The sequence below is a fragment of the Callospermophilus lateralis genome, unplaced genomic scaffold, assembly GCF_048772815.1.
Source record: "Callospermophilus lateralis isolate mCalLat2 unplaced genomic scaffold, mCalLat2.hap1 Scaffold_182, whole genome shotgun sequence".
Taxonomy (NCBI): domain Eukaryota; kingdom Metazoa; phylum Chordata; class Mammalia; order Rodentia; family Sciuridae; genus Callospermophilus; species Callospermophilus lateralis.
The window spans coordinates 2,296,055-2,318,728 of record NW_027512854.1 but is presented as its reverse complement, the minus strand read 5'-3'; the positions used below and the strand labels follow the sequence as shown (position 1 = coordinate 2,318,728).

Sequence of the window (22,674 nt, the reverse complement as noted above, 5' to 3'; positions counted from 1 at the left end):
TTTGTATGTAACTGTAATGCCCAACTAAAGGAAATATAAACAATGAAAAAGTCTGGCACTAGCTACTTTTAAAGCTGGGCATAAATACTTAACTTAACATGCGAGGCTTTGGTTGGCTTTTGTGTAATTCTCATGGCTTTCCTTCAGAGTGACAGATCACCATCCAGCTCTAAGCCATCACATTCTGACATGCTCACACAAAGTATTAAAATACAGTTGAAAATTGGTAGGGATTTTTCCTCACACATTTTTTTTTCTGGGTGAAAATCTTCCCAAAAGCTCCATGAAGAACTACCTAGATGTTTAATTAGCTATAAATAAATTTGTCAAACCCTAAACCAGATACACGGATATAGAATAACTATCAACAATTGCAATTTGCTGCCTAGACTGTCCACCTCCCCCAATCATGTTGCCACTCAATAACTGAAAAAAATGGTCTATTTCCAAGGGAGAAGAAGAAATGACTGCTGGGGTGGCAACCACTGAGATGTCAACAATCATTTTGATTTTACCTATGTACCATAATTTAATTAAAGTGATCCCATGTTGAAAGATACTTAGGTTGTTAATTTTACACTATTATAAAGAAAGCTACAATAAACATTTCTAACATTTTTATATTTTTAATTTTTCCTCAACATAAATTCCTAGAATTTTTGTATTGAAGCTGATTTTTAGGCCTTAAATATACATACATATGTATATCGCCAAGCTACAATCCAAAATATTTATGCAGATGTAAGCTCACACCAAAAGTATAAAAGTTCCCATTTCTTCACACTTTCAAAAATGTTAATTAACTTCACTATTGCTTTAAATATTTGAAAATACAAGAAAAATTATATAAATGTCTTCTTTTAAGGCTTAGCTTTAAAATTACAAAACAAAAATTGTTTATTGATAAAAATTTAACAGTCCAAATGTATAAAGCAAAAAGTACCTCCTTTTCCCAGCCCACTGCCACCATTCTCATTCCCCGGGGGGAATCACTGTCAACTATTTGTCAACTCCACAGCTGCAGAGATCTTGTTCATTTATGGCTCTCTAATTGATGGCCCGATTTTTCGCATATTCTGCACATTAATAAATGTCTGTTTATAAAAATGGCATCATAGCTACATTATTTTCCAACTAATAAATTCTACCCAACAGCATACTATAAATATCTTTCTGTACTTTCTATACTTTGCATATAGGTCTGCTTCATAAAAAAGTAAATAAATAAATGCAGGAGAGCACTTGCCTCCTGTGTGTGAGGCACTGGGTTTGATCCTTAAAATCACATTAAAAATAAACAAATAAAATTAAGGCAGGCTGTCCATCTACAACTACAATATATATATATATTTAAATGTAGGGCTGGGGATGTGTAGAGTTCTTGCCTTGCATGTGTGAGGCCCTATGATCCATCTCCAGCACCACCTAAATAAATTAATTTTAAAAATAAATAAATGCATAGTGTTTCATTGTACGACCATGACATAATTTATCAAACCCCTACTTAGATTCTTCCATTATTTCACTAGTATAAGCACCAGTCACAGAAATATCCTTGGAAATATATCTCTGTGCAAATATTTCTAAGCAATAAGATCCAATAACAGTTTCAAGGTAAAAAAAAATGTGTTTTTGTTTTTTTTTTGTGTGTGTGTGTGTGTGTGTGTGTGTGTCTCGAAACTGGGCATAGTGTCACATGCCTATAATTACATTTACTCAAGAGGCTGAAGCAGGAGGATAGCAATTTTGAGGTCAGCCTCAGCAACTTAATGAGATCCTGTCACCCAATACAAAATAAAAAGGGCTGTGGATATAGCTCAGTGATAAACACCCCTGGATTCAATCCCTAGTATTTGTCCCAAAAGTGTGAAATTGTTTTCTTCCGTATCTAAATGTTTCCCTATTCTTAAGTCAGCATTTGATATTGAAAATATTTAGGCATTTTTTACTATTAGACATAAAATTTTTCCTCATTATTTGAATTTTAGACATAATCAATTAGGCAATAACTAATATTTTCTTATGATTACTGGCCATTTGTATTTCATCTGTAAATGCCTTGTTAGGTCCCTTATCTATTTTCCTATTAGTTTTTGTCTTTTTCTTACTTATCTCAAGGAATTTGAGATATATAATTAATATATTTTATATATATAATATATATAATTAATATACTTTAATTACCTTTAGTCTACTACATATTTTGAAATATTTTCTCCCGGTTTGTTTGTTTTTTCTCTCTCTCTCATTGTGGTATCACAGATCTTATATTCAAGTTTCTTTTTTAATATACATAAATATTTAGTAGTAGAAGGATACAATACCTTTATTTATTTATTTATTTATTTATTTATTAAATGAAAGTTTTTTTTTTTTTTTTAAAGAGAGAGAGAGAATTTTTTTAATATTTATTTTTTAGTTTTCGGCAGACACAACATCATTGTTTGTATGTGGTGCTGAGGATCTAACCCAGGCCGCACGCATGCCAGGCGAGCGCGCTACCACTTGAGCCACGTCCCCAGCCCCAGTTTTATTTATTTTTATGTGGTGCTGAGGATCAAACCCAGTGTCTCACATGTACCCCTGACCTTCAATCCTGTCCCTTCAAATTTATCTTTTTGGGTATAGTACCATGGTGATTTAATTACCATAGCTTTATATAATATTTTGCTATCTGGTATCATAAGCCACTCATCAAAACTCTTTTCAAAAATGTTTTGATTTTAGGGCTGAAATTGTGGCTCAGTGGTAGAGTTTTTGCCTAGTGTGCATGAGACAGTGGGTTCAATTCTTAGCACAACATTAAATAAATAAATAAGTAAAGGCATTGTGTCTGCCCACAATTTATATATATATGTTTTGACTTTAGTTGACCCTGTCTCTAAATAAAATACAAAATAGGGCTGGGGATGTGGCTCAGTGGTTGAGTGCCCCTGAGTTTAATCCCTGGTACGTGCCCCATCCCCCACAAAAAAATGTTTTAACTTTTACATTTCCAGTTTAATTCATTAGCTTTCCCAGAAAGTTTTTCCTTTTATTCAAAATTTTTTTAGTGGACTACCATATCAAATCACCCAATGCAAACATCTTTGTATCTCCACTGAGTCTTTCCTCTCTCTCCCCAATAAACTTTCTTCAAGATTTCTCAAACCTTCCCCTGTTCACTGCTCCCATAGTCATTGATTTATTGCAGTCCTCTTTGCTTCTGAGTTACTGCAATAATCTCCTAACAGGCCTCCCAATCTCCAATCTCACCCTCCTCCAATCCATTCTCTACACTGTGATCAGACAACACTTCTCAAAAAAAGAAAATCTGGTTATGTGACTACATGCTTGAAATTCTATGAGGTAAAGTTTGGACCCTCCAATTTCTGGCAATGTTTACCTACCAGTCTAGTCTCTTTCTCTTCCTTCTTCCTTGTTAATTCATGGTGATTTTCTTCCTTTTCTTTCATGACTCTTCTTCTCTGTGTAGAAACTTTTCCTTTTCTTTTATGTTTAATCATCTTTTATTCTCCTGAAAACTCTGCTGAAGCATCACCTTCCCCAGAACCATCCATCTGTGATCCCACAGCATTAGTGCCCACATATTTCTGTCATAACACCTGTCAAACCACTCAGGACATGAATGTTCATAGTAATTCTGTTATAGCCCCAAATAATCTAAATGTCCATTAATAATAAAATGGATGAATAAATATGGTTTGTTCATACACTGGGATGCTCAATACCAATAAATAAATAGCAAGCCTCTGAGACATAAAACTACACGGATAAATCCTACAGACATAATGTGAATACAAGAAGACAGACTCTTAAGATGCATAATATACCATCCCGCACAGCCACACTGAAAAACCTAATGAGTCACAAGACACTGGGGTAGGGTATACAGCTGAATCATGCCTCCAAAGTGAGAAAAAAAATAGGTGTAGATTGAGCTCTTCTTCACTCTGCATAACAAATCTTTTTACAGTAAGACTAGAAAGAATCAAACTATTGTACAGTAATTAACTGTGTTCCAGGGCAAAGGTCAAAAACATAGGATACAAAATATCTAGCATCTAGCAAGGTGATATCACCATATCCTGAATCCAGTAAAAAATTGCCAGACATGAAAAACACCAAGGAAAAATGACTCATAATGAGGAGAAAATTCCATCAGTTGAAACCAATCCAGAATTGACAAAGCTGAAAAACTTAGTAAACATTATTATAACAGCATACTTGCTACTTGTTCAAAAATTAAATGAAGATATAGTACATATGAAAAAATAAATTCAGCTAAAACTTTCAGAGATTAAAACTACAGTGGATGAAATGGAAAACACTCTGAATGATATTAACAACAGATTTGACATTGTTGGAAGAAATTGATAACAGAGAAGGAAAGATTAATTGATTTATAGAAATAGCAAATAAAACCTAGAGACAAAAAGTAATTTTTAAAATAAGTAGAACATGAATGATCCACAAGATCAGAGTCCTTCATGGAGAGGAAATATGGTGGCAAAATTTAAAAAAAAAAGTATTTGAAGAAAGACTAAAATCTTCCAAACTTGATGGAAATTATAAACCCAACCTATTCAAGAAGTTTAAGCACTCCTGAGCATAAAAACATGAGGAAAAACTACACCAAAGCCCATCATAATTTAATTACTCAATACCAGTGATAAAGAGAAAATGTAAAAAGTAGCTGGAGGAAAAAAAGACACATTATGGAGAGAGCAATAAAGATAAGGATAATAGCATGGTTCTTATCAGACCCAGGCAATAGAAAAGCTAGTGACGCAACACTATTAAAATACCAAAAGGAAAAAAAAAAAAAACCTGTCAACCTAGAATTCTATACCTAATAAAAATATCTTTCAAAGAAAGGTGAAATAGACTTTTTCAAACATATATATAAAAGCTGAAACATCCCTCATAGAAGACCTGCACTACAAGAAATGTTAGTGAATGAAATGAAATCCTTAAGGCAGAAGAAAAATGATACTCAATGGAAATTAGGGATCTATACAAAAGAAGGCAGAACAGTGAAAATCATAATTCTCTGAAAAAATATATATGAAATTTTTATTTAAATAACTTTTAAAGACATTAACAAATAAAATAAAAGCCCTATATCATGGAGTTTATAATATATGTAAAAGTATAAAGACAACTCTCATATTATAAGGCTGTTATATATAAAGTATAGTGTAAGATGATAATATCACTTACACTATGCATTATAACCCCTACAGAAATCTCTAACAAAGAGTTATAACTAGGACAGGAGGTACAGCTCAGTGGGGGAGCACTTCCCTAGCATTGTGAGGCTCTGGGTTCCATCCCCAGCAAAGCAGGAAAAAAAGTTATAGCTAATAATAACATTAAATGTAAATATAAAACCTTTAGGGAAAAACATAGAGGAGAAGTTCTATAACATTGGTCTGAACAATCATTTTTTTTTATATTAGTCTAAAAACATGGGCCAAAAAAGCAAAAATAGACAAAAAGCATTACATCAAATTTAAAAAGTTCAGGCTGGGTGTGGTGATATGAGCCTGGAATTCCAGCTACTTGGACTAAGGCAAGAGGATTGCAAGTTCAAGGGCAGCCTGGACAAACAAAAAGTGATAAGGGTTAGGGATGTAAGTTTTGTGGTGAAGCACCCCCAGTACCACCACCAAAAAAACAAAACAAAAGCTTCTGCACAGCAAAGAAAGCAATTAACTAAAGAGACAACCTACTGAATGGGAGAAAATATTTACAAACCATATCTCTGATGAGGAATTACTATTCAAAATACATTAAAAACTCAATAACAAGAAAAAACAAATAATCTGCTTTATAAATGTAATATATATTTCTAAAAGAAGACATACAAATGGCCAAAAAAGTACATAAAAAACTCTCAACCCACTAATCAGGAAAATGCCAATTAAACCCATCAAGAGAAATCACCTCACACTTGTTAAAATTATTGTTTTCAAAAAAAGACAGCAAAAAGATAACAAGTGTTGGTTAGAATGTGGAGAAATTGTAATGCTTATACACTGTTGGTAGAATTTAAATTAGTATAGTCTCTGTAGAAAAAAGCATGGAGGTTCCTTGAAAAATTAAATATATGGCTACCATAGGATCCAGCAATCACACTTTCGGATATTTACTTAAAATATTTGAAGTCAGGGGCTGGGGTTGTGGCTCAGAGGTAGAGCACTTGCCTAGCGTGTGCAAGGCCCTGGGTTCGATTCTCATCACCACAAATAAATAAATAAATAAGATTAAAAGGTATTGTGTCCAACTATAACTAAAAAAATAAATATTAAAAAAAGTTGTGGGGCTGGAGTTGTGGCTCAGAGGTAGAGAACTCGCCCGGCACACATGAGGCATTGGGTTCGATCCTCAGCACCACATAAAAATAATAAAAATAAAATAAAGGAATTGTGTCCACCTACAACTAAAAATATATATTTTTAAAAATTGTGTATTTAAAATAAAAAGATTTGAAGTCAGTAAGTCAAATAGACGTCTGCATTCCCGTAGTCATTGCAGCATTTTTTGCAGTAATCAAGATATGGAATCAATTAAGTATCCATTAATGGACAGAAGAATAAAGAAAATGGGCCATACAGCCAGGCACAGTGGTGAACACTTGTAATCCCAGCAGCCACCGGAGGCTGATGCAGGAGAATTGCAAGTTCAAAGCCAGCCTCAGAAACAGTGAAGCACTAAGTAGCTGAGACTGTCTCTAAATAAAATACAAATTAGGGCTGGCTCACTGGTTGAGTACCCCTGAGTTCACTCACTGGTATCCCCCACCAAAAAAGAAAATGAGGTACACATACACAATGGAATACTATTCTCCCTTTAAAAGGAAGCAAATGCAGTCATTTAGAACAAGTGAATGAACTCGGAGGACATTATGTTAAGTGAAATAAGACAGGCATAGATAGATAAATATTGCCTGATTTTACTTACATATGGAAACTAAAAAAGTCAAACTTAGAAGATGAGAGTAGAAATGTGGTTACTAGGAGATGGGGGTGGTGAGGGTAGAGATTGGGATTGGGAAGATGTTGGTCAAAGACACAAAATTCCAGTTAGGAGTAATAGGTTCAGAAGATCTGTGTACAACTTGGTGATCATAGTTAATAAGATTATATTGTATAGGGCTGGGGATGTGGCTCAAGTGGTAACGCATTCACTTAGCACTGGGTTCGATCCTTGTGTCCACCAAAAACTGAAGAATAAATATTACCAAAAAAAATTATATTGTATACTTAAAATTGCTAAGAAAGTAGGTTTTTGTTGTTTTGTTTTTTCAGTGCTGAGGATCAAACCCAGGACTTCATACATGTAAGGCAAGCTCTCTACCACCGAGCCCCAGCCCCAGCCCTGACAGTAGATCTAAAGTGTTCTCATCTCAAAAAGAAAGAAGTATGAGTGGTGATAAACATATTAATAAGCTTGTTTTAGCCATTCACAATGAATATTTGTTTCAAAACATCATGTTGGGACTGGGGACTTGACTCAATGGTACCACGCTTGCTTGGCACGTATGAGGTTTGGGTTTGAAACCTAACAGTGCCAAAACAAAAAAAAAATATGTGCCATAAATATATGTGATTTTAATTTGTCAATTAAATGTATAAAAATATAAGCAAAAGTGTAAATAACATAAACATACCCAATTAAACTGCAGAGCCTATCAGATTGGATAAAAAGGAAAACATGATATGCTGTTTATAAGAAACATACTTTAAATACAAAATATCAACAGGTTACAAGTTTAAAAAGTAAAAGAAAAATACATCATGTTAACACCAATAAAAGAAGGAATGAATGCCTATACTAATCACTAACAAAGTAGATTTCAGAACAAAGAATGTTATCAGATCCTTACAGGTCATTTCATAATGATGAAGGGTTCAATTCGAGCATACCATAATCTAAAAACATTCACCAAACAAGATAGCTTCAAAATACATGTAACAAAACTTGATAGAACTACAAAGAGAAAAATAAAATCCACAATTGTAATAGAAGATTTCAATAACCCTCCTCTCAATAGTTAAAAGAGCAAAGTAGCAGAAAATCAGTAATGGTAGAGTAGGGATTTTACAAACATTATCAACCAAGTTGACATTGCTAATGTGTAGAGATGTCTACTCAATAATAGCAGAATACACATTCTTTTCAAGTGTGCATGGAATATTCTAATACCTTAATTTTTGTTTAGTTATAGATGGACACAGTACTATTATTTTATTTATTTATTTTTATGTGGTGGCGATGATTGAACCCAGTGCCTCACATATACTGGGCAAGCACTCTGCCATTGAGCTACAACCCCAACCCTATTTTAATATATTGATAGATAACATTCTGTGCCATAAAAAGTCACAATAAATGTAACAGTGCCAGCCGGGCTGCAGCATAACAGGATTCAAGTCATATGAAGCATATTCTTGAACTTAGAAATTAAATCAGAAATCAATGATAGAAAGATGTCTGCAAAATCTCCAAATATTTGAGCACTAAATAAAATATTTATAAACAAACCATGGATGAAAGCCGTAATAGAAAAAGAAATTAAATATTATTTTACACCAAATGAGAGTGAAAACAAACATAAAACTTTCTGAGTTTTATAAAAGCACTACTTGGAATGGGAGTTCTTTCTTGCACTAAAGCCTATAGTGATAAAGAAGAACAATCTCATATTGATGACATAAGTTTCTACCTTAAGAAACTAGGGTGAAAAAAGAGCAAATTAAACCTGATAAAAGCAAAAGAAAGGAAAAAATAAAGATCAGAAGCAGAAATAAAAGAAATATAAAAGGAACAGCAAAAAACAGACAAAATCAATGAAACTAAAAACTGGTATTTATGAATTGATAAATTGCTAAACTTAACAAGAAAAGAGAGAAGACACAAATTACCAATATCAAAATAAAAGAGATGACATCAACATAGATTCTACAATATTAAAAGAATAATAAGAGAATATTGTGAGCAGATTTTTGCAAATACATTCAACAATTGAAATGAACAAACTCAAAATCAAACTAGAATTATGTCCAATCTAGTTTTCTTAAGTAAGAAAACACAGGGCAGAAAGATCACAGTATTGGAGTTACAGTCAGAAAATCCAGACTGGAAAAATCCTATAGGACAAACAACCCAGTTTTGCTTCAATAAATCGATAGGGGGGGAAAAAAGGAGGGAGAAGCAATAGTTTAAGAGATTTTAAGACATGTATCAATAACGCAATGTCTTCCAGGTGCAGTGGCATACACATGTAATCCCAGAGGTTTGGGAGGCTGAGACAGGAGGATTGCAAGTTCAAAGCCAGCCTCAGCAACTTATCGAGGTGCTAAGCAACTCAGTGAGACACCATCTCCAAAAAAAAAAAAAAAAAAAAACACAAAAAAAGGCTCAGTATGGGGCTCAGTGGTTGAGTGACCCTGGGTTTAATCCTCAGTACCAAAAAAGAAAAAAGAAAAAAGAGAAAAAAGAAAGATATGCAATCTGTGAACTTTATTTTGATCACAATTTGAACAAATCAGCTGTGATAAAATAATAAAAACATTCATGAGACAATTGAAGGGAATTTAAACACTGACTATTTTATCGTAAAGCATTTTTATAAAAATTATAGATGTGATAATGGTATTGTCAATATATATTTTAGAAGTAAGTGCCCTTATATTTTAGCTATAAATACATAAATAGCTGTGGGTAGAAATGATTTGGTGTCTGCTTCAAATTAATTTGGGGGTATGTTTGAATAATTGTTGAAGCTGAGTGAAGCTTCAAAGGGATTAATTTACTATTCATTCTACTGTCTTTTGTGTTTGCATTTTTTCCTAAAATAATTAGATTATAAAATTATATTTACAGCATGATGTCAATTTAAGTTCTTTATATATATATATATTACTTATGTGTATTAATGCATACATAGAAAGGAAAAGAAGCTTAAAAATTCTTGGTGATTAGCACTTTTTGATGAAATTAGAAATGAAAAGTATAAACTGGTTAAGGTGGTACATGCATGTAATCCCAGCAATTTGGGAGGCTAAGGCAGGAGGATGTAAAGTTTGAGACCAACCTCAGCAATTTAGTGAGATCCTGTCTCAAAGTAAAACTTGAAAAAAGAACTGGAGATGTAGCACCATCAAAGGAATCTCAAAGTAAGGTACCCTTGGGTTAATTCCCCTGTAACCATCCCCCTTCAAAAAAAATGAAACATGCATGTTTTTTATTATTATTCTCTATATTCTTTATTGGGGGAAAACAAATTTCAAGAGGCACAAGACCCAATTATTTTCAACTCTTTTTAAATTAGCATTCACAAATAATGAAGACAAGAAGAAAAGTCCCTAAACTACTAAAAGTTGACATTATATGGTGGAACCACATGACATTTTTTTTCATTTCTGTATTTTTTAACTTTAATATAAAGGTTAATTACTTTTAGGATTAAAAAATTCAGGAGCTGAAGTTGTGGCTCAGCGGTAGAGCGCTCGTCTAGCATGTGCAAGACCCTGGTTTCAATCTTCAGCACCCTGTAAAAATAAAAATAAATAAAATAAAGGTATTGTGTCCAACTACAAACTAAAAAATAAATATTAAAAAAAATTTATAATAAAACACCACTAAATCTACAAGCACAATTTACTAAGCATAAACAAAATTATGTACTGTTTAGTAAGATTTTAGAAAATACTAACAGATGTAGGTAACATTGTCTAAACTTCAGGTGCCTAATTGGTTGATTATCCCTGAGATGATGGGTTAAATACCAGTCTAAAGGTCTGGAGAAAGAAGGGGGAAGGAAATCAGACTGTGAAAAAGCAGAGGGTGTTCTTGTGATTCCGAATCGCAAAAGCTGAATATTACTATCAAATATAAGGAAGCATACCTCCAGAAAGATATCATGCTTTGATGATTTTGTTGCCTCAATTTGTTTTGTTTTGGCATAACGCTATATCTTTAGCAATTTTAAGTAAAACTTCATAGATTTCATTTTTAGAAATACTACATATTTTAAAAATATCATGGCTTTAATAATTCATGGAAGAAAAATAAATTTTAAGAGGCATAAGACCCAATTATTTTCAACTTATCTTAATGTTATCACTTTCTCTTCATGATATCTTTTTTAAATCTGTTTTTCTTTACACATAAAACTTTTTCCTCTATTTTCTTGTAACTAGAAATTTTTTATAAGTGGAATCACCTGGTCAGGAGTATGAGCATTTAGAAGGCTCTTGATATACATGATTGATAACTTGTTTTCCATTGTGTTTTTTACTAATTATTAATTTACTAATTCATAATCTACCCTCTACCCAGAAGTGTTTGTGTGTCACTGAATATTCACCAAATTGATCATTATGTTATTTATTTATTTATTTACTTACTTACTTACATTTTTGTGGTGCCAGGAATTGAACTTATGGCCTGAAGCATAACAGGCAAGGGCTCTATCATGGAGATTTTTTATTTCCAGCCCCATCATTATGTTTTTAAATATATTTGGGCTAATTTCTCAGTCATAGGATTTTATTATATTTGCATATCTTTGATAGATATTTGTATTAGCTATTTTAAAGTCCTTTTTCATTAATATTCCCTTATATACATTGTCTGCAATGTAAATCTTAACTGTCTACATTTCTATTTAACTAAGAAAATAAACAAAATCAAGGACCCATTTAAATATATTGAGCACAAAGGCATGTTTTGAGAACATGGCATAGTCTTTGAAATGTGAACTAGTTCCCATTTGAGCTTGTGTCTTCCTCCCAACCTCCAGTACCTATGTCCTACCTAATAGTTCATGCTAATTATCATAATGTTTCAAAGAATTCTTGTCTTTAAGTTCTCTATTTGCACTTATCTATAAATCATTTCAATTTACAGATGCAGCAAAGAACACCAATGATATTACTGGTGGGCTAGACGCATTCTTGTGCTCTTCCTTCTGGGTCCAAAACTTTTTGAGATGGTCAGGAATAGAAGACTGATCTGTGGTGAAAAAAAAAAAAAACCTGCCTCTCTGAGAGAAGTTAACAGATACTTTGGGAATAAGTCTATGATTTTGATTTGTTATTAGCATTGTGAACTCCATTCAAGTGTGACTGACAGTTACACAAGTCAATACAGAAACACTTTAGGACAGCCAAGTTTCAGAGGTTTGTTTTCTTTTTTCTTTTTTTTCTTATAAATTAGTGCTTCTGTTTTTACAGAGTTCATTGGAAAAATAAATCAGAGCACTTTTGATTCTACAAATAAATGTAATGAAGCAATGTTTCCAAGAAATCTATCATTTGGCTAAAAGAGGACCAAAATAATAAATTGATTGTTTGAGGAAAATACTACTGAAGGAACTGAAAGTACATTCTAGATGATTATTAATGCTTTCATTTTCACTTTAATTATTGTTCAAGTCATACCTAAAGACTAAATGCAATTGCACAGGTTTAGAAGGCAAAGAATATTTCTGGGTTTGACAATTTTGATCTCATCAAGCATTCTTTATAAAGTGTTGAATAATGTCAAGATGGAACAGGGTAGTCAAAGACCTAGGAGATAATCAGCCAGTTGCATTTATTGATTTTTGGTTTTCATTCCCAATTCCAGAGGAGGTGATATCCCTCAATGTAAAAGATTTTAAAATATTCAATGGCATCTTTTCATTATGCTCTTGAATATAGTTCAAAAGCTTATGGTGATATGTTTAAATATTAGACCATAAAAATCCTGTAGGTTTATAATACAAATAAAACTGGAAAAATTACAGTAAGAAATTCTGGATTTAGAGAAGAATGTGCCAATCACCAAAACTTAATGTGTAATTGCATAAAAATGCTGGTTTAGTGAAATTAGAACTTCAGCAAATGGATCCAAAATAAAATATTTTGGTAGTATAGGAAACCAATTGTTCTCTAACTCCTCTTAAATAAAAGTGTGGATAATCAAGTGCAATTTAAATAATCTAATCCAAGTCAACCCATTCATTTCATCAAATCATCCAGGGAAAAGAACTTTAAGACAAAGCAACTTTCACTGAAAATACAATTTCTCATTTAACTAATAAATAATTACTTAGGGATTCTTGGCATTAGAAGAAAGATGGTTTTTAATAAGAAACAGAAAATATAGCCTTTACCCTTGAAGAACTCATATTGGGGGGGGAACAGAAAATATGTGCCCCCAAATCTCAGAATATGGACCATGTTCTCCTATTTTCATGAATGTTAAAAGTAAACAACAAGTTGACTGTAATAGACTGCATTTGCCAAAAATGCCAAAGACTTGTAAGCAAAGTTTTATAAGCTCTGACATATACTGAGAGTTGAACCAAGTGTCCTTTTTTTTCTGGGCTTTTCATAACTTTTTCTTTTGCAATCATTTGAAAGTGGTTTATTCAAATACATCTTTTTTTTTTTTAGCATTTCAGTATCTTGTTAAGTACTTGCTCCAATGGTCTATATCTATTTAAGGTAATATATGCTGGCAGTCCAATTCATGTTCAACTTAATTATCCTGAGTAGTAGTTGGAGAGTCACTACTCTGAGGGCACTGTTTTCCCACTGTAGTGTGTGCCAGAATCACAGGAAGAACATATTACAAAACAGATAACCAGTCCCACTCTCAGAGTTTCTGAGATGGATGAAGTTCCATTAACTGAGTAGTTCTAGGAGAAGTCCAAGAATTTGACTTCCTAACTAGTTGCCAGGTCATTGACATGCTACTGGTCCCACATCTGAGTTTCAGTCCTTTTTTTTGTTCTCTCTGGAAGCTTGAAGATCTTTTCTTTGTCTGCTATGCACTCAGATTTCTGGATCATGTTTTCAAGTTGATCTATTTTTATTTTGTTTTATTGTTCGGTATTGGAGATTGAACTCAGGGGCACTGGACCACTGAGCCACACCCCCAGCCCTATTGTGTATTTTATTAATAGAGAGGGTCTTACTGAGTCGGTTAGAGCCTCACTAAATTGCTGAGGCTGGCTTTGAACTTGCCATCCTCCTGCCTCAACCTCCTGAGCCGTTGGGATTACAGGCCTGTGCCACCATAACCAGCTGATCTATTTTTATACATTGTAGCAGACATTTAATGAACTTGTTCAATTTGATAATTCATGTATTTCAGTTCTGGGAATTTTTTTTAGATTATTTAATTAATGACTTTTTCCTTTTTTTTTCTCTTAATTAATGATTTTTTCCCTTTCTCTTCCTGCCTTACTCCCTCAACCCCCAATTTCTCTGTTATTATGTGGATTTTGAACCTCCTAAATTAGTTCTTTCTTTTTTGCTCTGATTTCTAGGAAATTTCCTTAACTTTCTCTCTTTCAATAGTTCATGCCTCCACCATTTATATGATTCCATTATCAATTCTTAAGGCTTTTTCTTGTATTCTGAATATTCCTTTCTTTCCGCTGAGCCACAATGTGCTCACCTAGCATGAGCAAGCCCTGTGTTCAATCCTCAGCACCACATATAAATAAATAAAATAAAGGTATTGTGTCCAACTATAACTAAAAAATAAATATTAAAAAAATATTTTTCTGCTTACTTGTCTTTCATGGTTGCAACTCTCTCCTAAAGATAATTTTTTTTCCTTGAGTAGGAGAAAAGTGTTCTTGTCATTTGTTTTGATTTCTGTCTTCATGATAGAGGCTTTTGTTATATACCTAATAATCTTTGGTGTCTGCTCTTTTACACAAATAGGGTAACAAAATGCTGATGGGAAACTGAGGAAAGAGGTAGAGGTTTGTTAAACTGTAAACTTCTCTGCAGAGTTTGGGCTTACAGCTGGAAAACCTTCTGTATCTTCAGGACTTTTCACTTGGGTTGATCAGCTTACATGGAGAAGGATCATCTAATCTCCTGAGAAACAGAAGGCCTGGCTGCTGGATTCTGGGAACCAAATTGGTAGCCAGGAACCTCAATTTTCAACAACATTCAAATGCTGACTCAATATCCCTGTCGCCTAGAGACCTTCTGCTTCACCTTTTGCAGATAATACATTTGTATTACTTTTCTTGGTTAGGAGAGAGGCATTTACTCTACTGTATGAAGTAGGGAAGGAAATGGGTGGGAGGACTGATTGCCTTTGTGTGTGTGTGCTGGGGATTGAACCTGGGCAGTGTGCATATTAAGTACAGGCTGTACCACTGAGCTACACTTCCAGCCTCCTGACTGCTTCTTGAATAAACTTGTAATCAATCAACCTTGTGGTAGTTCTTCCTTTCCTTCTCTTCACTTCAAGAGGCACCTGGAACTGGATAGTTAAGTCTTTTATTGACTCTGTGGTATGCATGGGTTTGGTTATTGATTTCCCTCATTTGTTACCTTGGGATTCTGTTTTAAACTGAGTCTCATATAACTCATAAGTGTTTAATCTTCTCAGATTTTGTTGCCATTGTCTTGTCTCTTGTCTTCCATGCTTTTAATGTTTAAAATGTCATTTTATGAGTGGGGCAGGGAAGTGAATGCCTGTATTCCTAGTTGCTTGGGAAGATAAGACAGAAGGATCTCAAGTTTGAGGCCCACCTGTGCCAGTCAGTCAGTCCCTGCTTACAAACACAACAATAATAACAACACAAAAACAAGGGCTGGGAGTGTATCTCAGAGGTAGAAAGCTCCTGGGTTCAATTCCCAGTATGGGGTAAAAAATCTTATGAAATTATATGATGTATTTGGTTAAATTTTACTTAAGGTAGGGGATGACAATGAAAAGATAAATAAAAAAACATAATTATTAAAAATGGGCAATTAAATACATAGATGTTCTTAATACTATTCTACTTTTTTATATACTTGAAATTTTCCAAGAAAAAATTTTTTTTAAAAATCCCTTTGCTCTTGGTAGGTGGAGGCAGGAGGATAATAAGTTGGAGGCCAAACTCCTCAATGTGTGGAGATCCTGTCTCAAAATAAATAGAATAGGAATATATCTCAGTGGTAGAGCGCACCTGGGTCTAATATGTAGTGCTTAACAACACAGTCCTTTTGTTGATGTCTTAGAGTAGTTTTGAGGGAGTGTTTAACTGCTATGTTTATATAGAAGAGTGGAATCATTCACTTTTTAATAAATCTTTATCAAATATCTATTATGTGTTAGGCCCTATGCCAAAATGTGCATGGGAATACGCACATTTTACCTGATCAAGTATACTGAGTTAAAAAAGCCCAAATCTATGACTCTTTTAAGTATGATGTTTTAGAGTGTTTGACAGTGTTTTCCCTTTTCTGACCTCTGAATGTTTTGATTTAAATACGTTTTTATGAAGTATGAAAGAAGGAATCTTAAGGGGGTAAAAGGAATTGAGTGTAAGATGGACCATAAAGGGGTATCTTCTCAAATCTGAGTATCATATTCATATGAGACATCTAAATAGCTTAAATAGTGGATAAAAATCATACTAGCAAGGAGTAGATAACTATTTTTATTTACTCACATTCAGAGAGAAAAGATAAAATCTCTACCAGAACCCACAAAGGTGGGAGATTCTTGCTGGTAGAAAAGAATGGGGAGTATACGATAAGTGATTGATTAGTAGAATCTGGTTTATGATTAAGTGAAAAATCTTGGTTTTTAGTTTGTCAGTAATGAGAATACCATGAACTGAAGTTATTAAATTAATTGTTACACAAACTTGTTCCTGTTAGTCTCAAGGGGACAGTCTGCTCCAGACTGTCCCCCCTCCCCTCCCCTCCCCTGCCCACCCCTCCCCTCCCCTCCCCTCCCCTCCCCTCCCCTGCCCACCCCTCCCCTCCCCTCCCCTGCCCACCCCTCCCCTCCCCTCCCCTGCCCACCCCTCCCCTGCCCACCCCTCCCCTCCCCTCCCCTCCCCACCCCTCCCCACCCTTCCCTCCCCTTCCCTTCCCTCCCCTCCCAGCCGGCCTCAACTCCGGCCTGCCTCACCCGACCGCGGGCTTTGTCCAGCGTCCGCACAGCGGCCCCTCCCCGTTTTCGCCGGCTCCGCCTCCCTGACCCCCCCAGTCAGCTCCACTTCCTGGGTGCAGGAGGCGGCAGTGGGCAGGGGACGAAGGGGTTAACCACAGGCTCTTCCCGGTGCGGAGGGATCCGGAGGGATCCGGAGGGATCCGGAGGGATCCGAACACGGTGCTGAGGGAGCCTCAGCGAAAAAAATGTCCGCCTGAGAAGACCCACAAGTTCTATTCGGGGACCGCCAGCCCGCCCCAGGAGGAAGGGGCGGCCAGGCCAGAGAGCCGCCTCCCCCGCCCAGACCCGAGAGCTCGCACGCGCCTCAGTGAGCCGTGCCGCTGGGCGGTGCAAGGGGAAGCCTGAGTCCGCTCTCCTGGGCAAAGTGAACTTTAATCCGGGTGGTTGGATGCAGAGACGGGGCGGCAGGTAATTGCGGGTTGGCGAGCTGGAGGGAGACGGCGTGGTGGGGCTGGAAGCCCCTGCCGGAGCTGGGGCGTCGGCCTGCTCCCCAACTCCGCGCCCCATTGTACACAGCCAAACCCGAGGTCCCCTCCAAGTTGAGGCGCGGAGTCGGGTGGAGGTGCGGAGTCGGGTGGAGGCGCGGAGTTGGGTGGAGGCGCGGCCCGCTGGGCGGCAAGGCCCGCGCGCCCCGCTCGCCGCTCGGTTAGGGCCGGCACCCGGTTCTGGGGCGCGCGGGAGAGCAGAAGGCTTCCGCCGCTGAGCCAGGCTCATTGTTCGGCAGGTCCGGGGCAGGGCAGCAAAAGTGGGAGGAGACCAAGCCCGGGGAGAAGGACGCCCAGCGAGACCGAGACTAGTTGTTGGAGTTCCTGCTTTCTTTTTTAAAACGCCCCTTGGGCGCGCGGGGCGTGCTTGCGGACCCCCTGGGCCCGCCGGGGACGTCCCTTCGCTACTGCTTCGCTCTCTGGCAGCCGAATTGCCCCTCACCCCTCCCCACCAGACCCCCGCCCCGGGCCGCCCCGCGCGCCAAGCTCCCTGCGACTGCGCGGGGGCAGTAGGGGGGGGGACCAGAACCAGCTCGGAAACTTGCGGGAGAGGCAGCGAGTTGCGGGAGCCACCGCGTCGCTCTCAGGCTGCGTGATTCAGGGACGCGTAAATTCAGGGACCCGGCGCGGGTGCTGAGCTCTCCCGCCCCCTGCTGGCGCCGTGGTGGGAAGGAGTGGGGGAATTGGAAGTCAGCTGGGCGCCCCCCGCCAGTGCTTTTCCTCCTCCCTTAGGCCTCTTTCCATCCCCTCACACACTTTGGGCCTTGGTGCTCTCTCGCTCAGCCCGTTTTCCCCTGCCTTAGGACCTGCTAGAAGTGGCCGAAGATGAATTCCCAGCAGCAGCGCATGGCCGCTATAGGGACCAACAAGAAACTGAGCGACCTGCTGGACTTCAGTGCGGTAGGAAAGCGTTCCACGGCATCTTGGGGTTCTACTGAGGTTTACAAGAAAAAAAATCAAGCAGAAAAGAGGGGAGAAAGACCTAGACACTAGGTGGGGTGAACTCCATCTGTTTTGAGCAGTAGTTCTCAGGGCTGGAGTTCAGCTCCCCCAAGTTGGACACCTGAACTTTGATGTAATGTCTAGACTTGCAGATTTCAAATTTTAATGCCAGAGGGGTCGTTTGATTTAACCAGTTAAAAGAAGAACAATATAATCATGAGCTTTGGTTGAGTCATTCTTTGACCCTGATGATTATTAGTGATTTTAAACTGTATATAAATACAAATTATTTTTTCTTCAACTCTCCTCACCATTTTCCTCCCTAAGATATGTTTATGGTACCTGAAAGATGTCAGCTGCAAGAAAGTGAATCCAGGGCTAAAATTTTCAGCTATTTGAGCCAGTACTTTTATTTTAAGGTGCACATATGGTATACATGTACGCACTCTATCTGTAGTCTCAACCGGGAAATATCTTAAAAATATATGGTGAAACCAGAGAGCTGGCTTGAATTTCTTTATCAGCTGCTATTAGAAGACAGGACTAATACCTGCTTTGTAGGACTGTGTTATCCTTACTGTACATAGTAATTTCATTGGACATGATTCTGACTGTAAGTGCATATTAAGTAATGTTAATATAATGTTAATATAATGAGATTCACTTAGTTCCAAAGTGAAGATCATGGGTAGAAACTTACTATTTAAACTTAATTAAACCGGAATCTTTATGTAAACGACTGGGTTTTCAGAAAAGACTGTAGTCAGTTTTTTCCAAATAGTATTAGTAAACAGTATCAGTGTTTCCATTCTGAGTCTGAATGTATCTCCAATTTTATTTCAACTTCCCTATGAATTCAGGATTAATAGAAACATTTGGGGTATTTTGCAGATGTTTTCCCCACCTGTTAATAGTGGGAAAACCAGACCAACAACACTGGGAAGCAGTCAGTTCAGTGGATCAGGTAAGATGTCTAAAACTAGAAACTCATGTTTTGGTGGTGTGACACATTTTAGTAAAAAAGTATGAAGCATTTTAGTATCTCTTTTCATACCATTTTCTAGTGTGTCGAGTTAAAATTATAAATAAAAACAAAAAAGCATCAAACATGGACAGTTTGCTAAAGATTCATTGATTCAGTTACAAGAATTTTAATACAGATTTAAAGTTGTTCATTTTCCTATGAATTTAAAATTGAAAATCATCTTGAGTTCAAAGGATTGTTTCCAACCTTTATATTTAGAAACATGTCACAAAAAAATAGTCCATGAGTGGTCTTTAAAACAAATTTTTTCATATATATATATATATATATATATATATATATATATATATATGTAATTTGCTAAATTTTAACTCACTGTTACTAAACCTGGATTCTAAAAAAATGGTAAAATACTATTATTGATTATGTGTATACAATGATTGAGTCCTGCTATAATTAGTAAGATGTATTTATTTTAAAAGTTGGCTACTGGAAATTTATAAGTAACTAATTTCATGGGCAGTTATTTAAAATATTAATGGATGAAATGTTAGAAATGAATATAAACTTATGTTTTTTTAAATTACGTGTCTTAGATGAATAAGTTCTGTCTGTTCTATATTCACATTACATTAGGGTAATGTTTATTAAATTCCTATTTCTATACCAATGCTGTTATCTTTGAATTTATTTTTGGTGTATTTATAACTATTCTGTTCCATTATTAGACATTCCATTTTTTTCTAACTTTTTTTAAAACTCATCAGTTTAAAATTAATATTCCAGAAGTAAAGTCGAAGCCGAAATGAAAATCACATAGAAAAGATAATTCAGCATTTCAATACTGTAGCTTTTATTTTCTAGGTCTTAAAATGAGGTTATTTTTAGAACTTTAGCAGGTCATTGCTTTTATTGCTCTTTTATAGTACTTGATTTTTGGATTTTATTTTCATGGTATTTGCTGTTAACTTGAGTAATACTTAAGTGTATAGAAAACCAGCTTTATTGGTTTGGGAATGTGGGAAGTATAAGTTGAAAAGAGATTAAAAAGCAGTTTCTTTGGGTTAGAAGTAATTTACATCTGAAAATATATCCTTGAAGTCTGGTTGTAGTTTTTCTGTTATTTGCAAATACATTTGTGATGAAATTTTGATAGTATATCCTATAGAAATGATTTCAGAGCCTCTGTTTTCTTTCTAGAAAAGCTGTAATTGTAAGCATAATTTGGCCATGTTGGTTTTGAGTAGGGTGTTAAATCTTGCAGGTAAAAACAAAAAAGGGTAGGGATTATTCTTAACCAAGATACCATGCTTGTATGATTTTTAATCTTTATTTTTTAAAAAGAGTGCTTTGAGATATTAGAAAAGGAAGAAATCTTTGATCAAATTTGAGTTGTTCTCAGTGTTTTATTTTGGCCTTCATACTTGAGAATATCAGTTTTATAATATGAAAAAGGAGGTTCCCACCCACAACCTTCCCTCACCCTTTCTGCACACAGCTATTTATTTTAAAATGATCCTACTTCTTTATGAACTGTCAAATATGGCCTGATTCTTTATATTATAGCAAATAAAAATTGGTACGGATGTGGCAGGATGTGACCTGTGCCTCAAGGAGGAATCAGACAGAGTTTGGACAGCGTTCATGTATGTATCATAGGGTGCTGCTGACTTGGTTCCCAGGAGAACATGAGATTGCCATGGCAACATAGGCTCTTTGAAGGCAGATATCTTGGCAGAGTGGTTGGGTCTTTTGAAGTGCTGGGTGTGTTGATAGGAAAAGATCCACTCAGCAATAAGCAGACAACTGTAGTCCAGCAGTCAAGGAAAATAAGAATTTAGTTTTAACTTTAACTTGAGGACAGATATCTTTTGAATTTTCCACTCAATCCCAATCTTCCTTTAAAAAAATATTTATATAAGATTTTCTCTTTACATTGTATACTGTTTCAAGGACAAGTTTCTAAGCATGTGCTCTGTAATGTTTTTGCTAAATAAAATTGTCTGAATTTTTAGTGAAATTAATATGGTGTAATGCATTCTGATATTATTGGTAGCTTCTGATATTGAAAGAGTTGGTGAAGGTTATTATAAACTATTCAGTTTAGAATTTGGTAGTGTTTAAAACTTGTAGCAAAAAAAAATATATCCCGACTCCTTGATCTGCCTACTGTTTTCAAGATCCTTTTCTTTAGGTAACAACTTTCTCTCTCACATTTCTTCACTCTGAATGTCAGCCTGCTTTTTTGGTTTTGTTCTGTGGAGGCTCATGTCTGCCTCTGGGCCTTTACTCAAGTTTGCCTCCTGCCTAGTATGGGTTCTCATCTTTATGCCTCTCCAAATACTACTTGGAATTCACCTTTATTAGTAAAACTTTCCCTGACTCCTACAACTCCAAGGACCTTTCTTTCCAAATGCTTGATTAAAAATTGCATATTAAATTGTTTAGAACTTAATAGGATTTTTGTACATATCTTTTATTAAGTGCTGGGTGTTGTATTTAATTCCTGAGTAATAAGCCTTTTATGATCAGGAGTTGTGTCCTTTAGTTTTGTGCCTTATAATAAGGACCAGACACATAGTAAAACTAGTTGATTATTGGTTTTAACTATGTTAATAGTAAAAGTCATATTCAAATAGGGGATTATTTATTTAGTTATTTTTCAAAGTTATATAGGCAATCTCCTTAGCGTACTAAATTGAAGATCTTACTTTTAATTGTCCCAGAACTAATAATAATTTGCATGGAACTTTAATTCTACATCTAAACCATAATTAATCATCTAAACTGAAGAAACCAGAAAATAATTTATATTTGGGTCTTCTTTTTTATTTTTTTAAGTTGAACTTTTTTTAAAAAAAATTATGTTTGTTTAGTTGTAGTTGGACACAATACATTTATTTTATTTGTTTATTTTTATGTGGTGCTGAGGAGTGAACCCAGGGCTTCACATGTGCTGGGTGAAGGCTCTATTGCTGAGTCACAACTCTAGCCCATATATTTGAGTTTTCTTAATTCTCCCAAGAGTGATACATAACTAATACTATTCTAGATGCTTAGGAGAGAAGTCCATTTAGTGTACACCGTGACACCATGACAACTCAGGGCACTCGTGCTTATTAATTCTTGTGGAACCACTATTGAGAACTGGACAGATAGTGTAATTTCTTTATTATATTTAGTTTCCTAATATTCAGTGGCTCATTTGAACCTTTCTGTATGTGAAATTTATTCTGTTCTATTACTTCTTTTTATAAGAAATATTGGTAAAACTTTTAAAGAAAGCCA

At 35.7% G+C, this 22,674-nt stretch overlaps 1 protein-coding gene across 2 annotated transcripts in view; it reads left to right on the top strand.

The window, feature by feature from the left end:
* Window positions 1-17,170: 17,170 nt before the first annotated feature.
* LOC143387551 (transcription factor 12-like) overlaps window positions 17,171-22,674 on the top strand; it is a 107,421-nt gene continuing 101,917 nt past the window's right edge. For both annotated transcript variants that reach the window (XM_076841892.2, XM_076841893.2), the window contains exons 1-3: window positions 17,171-17,382; window positions 18,263-18,359; window positions 19,293-19,365. In XM_076841892.2, the coding sequence (XP_076698007.1) occupies window positions 18,285-18,359; window positions 19,293-19,365 (148 nt within the window). In that variant the 5' untranslated portion in view covers window positions 17,171-17,382; window positions 18,263-18,284. The remainder of the gene's footprint in view (window positions 17,383-18,262; window positions 18,360-19,292; window positions 19,366-22,674) is intronic.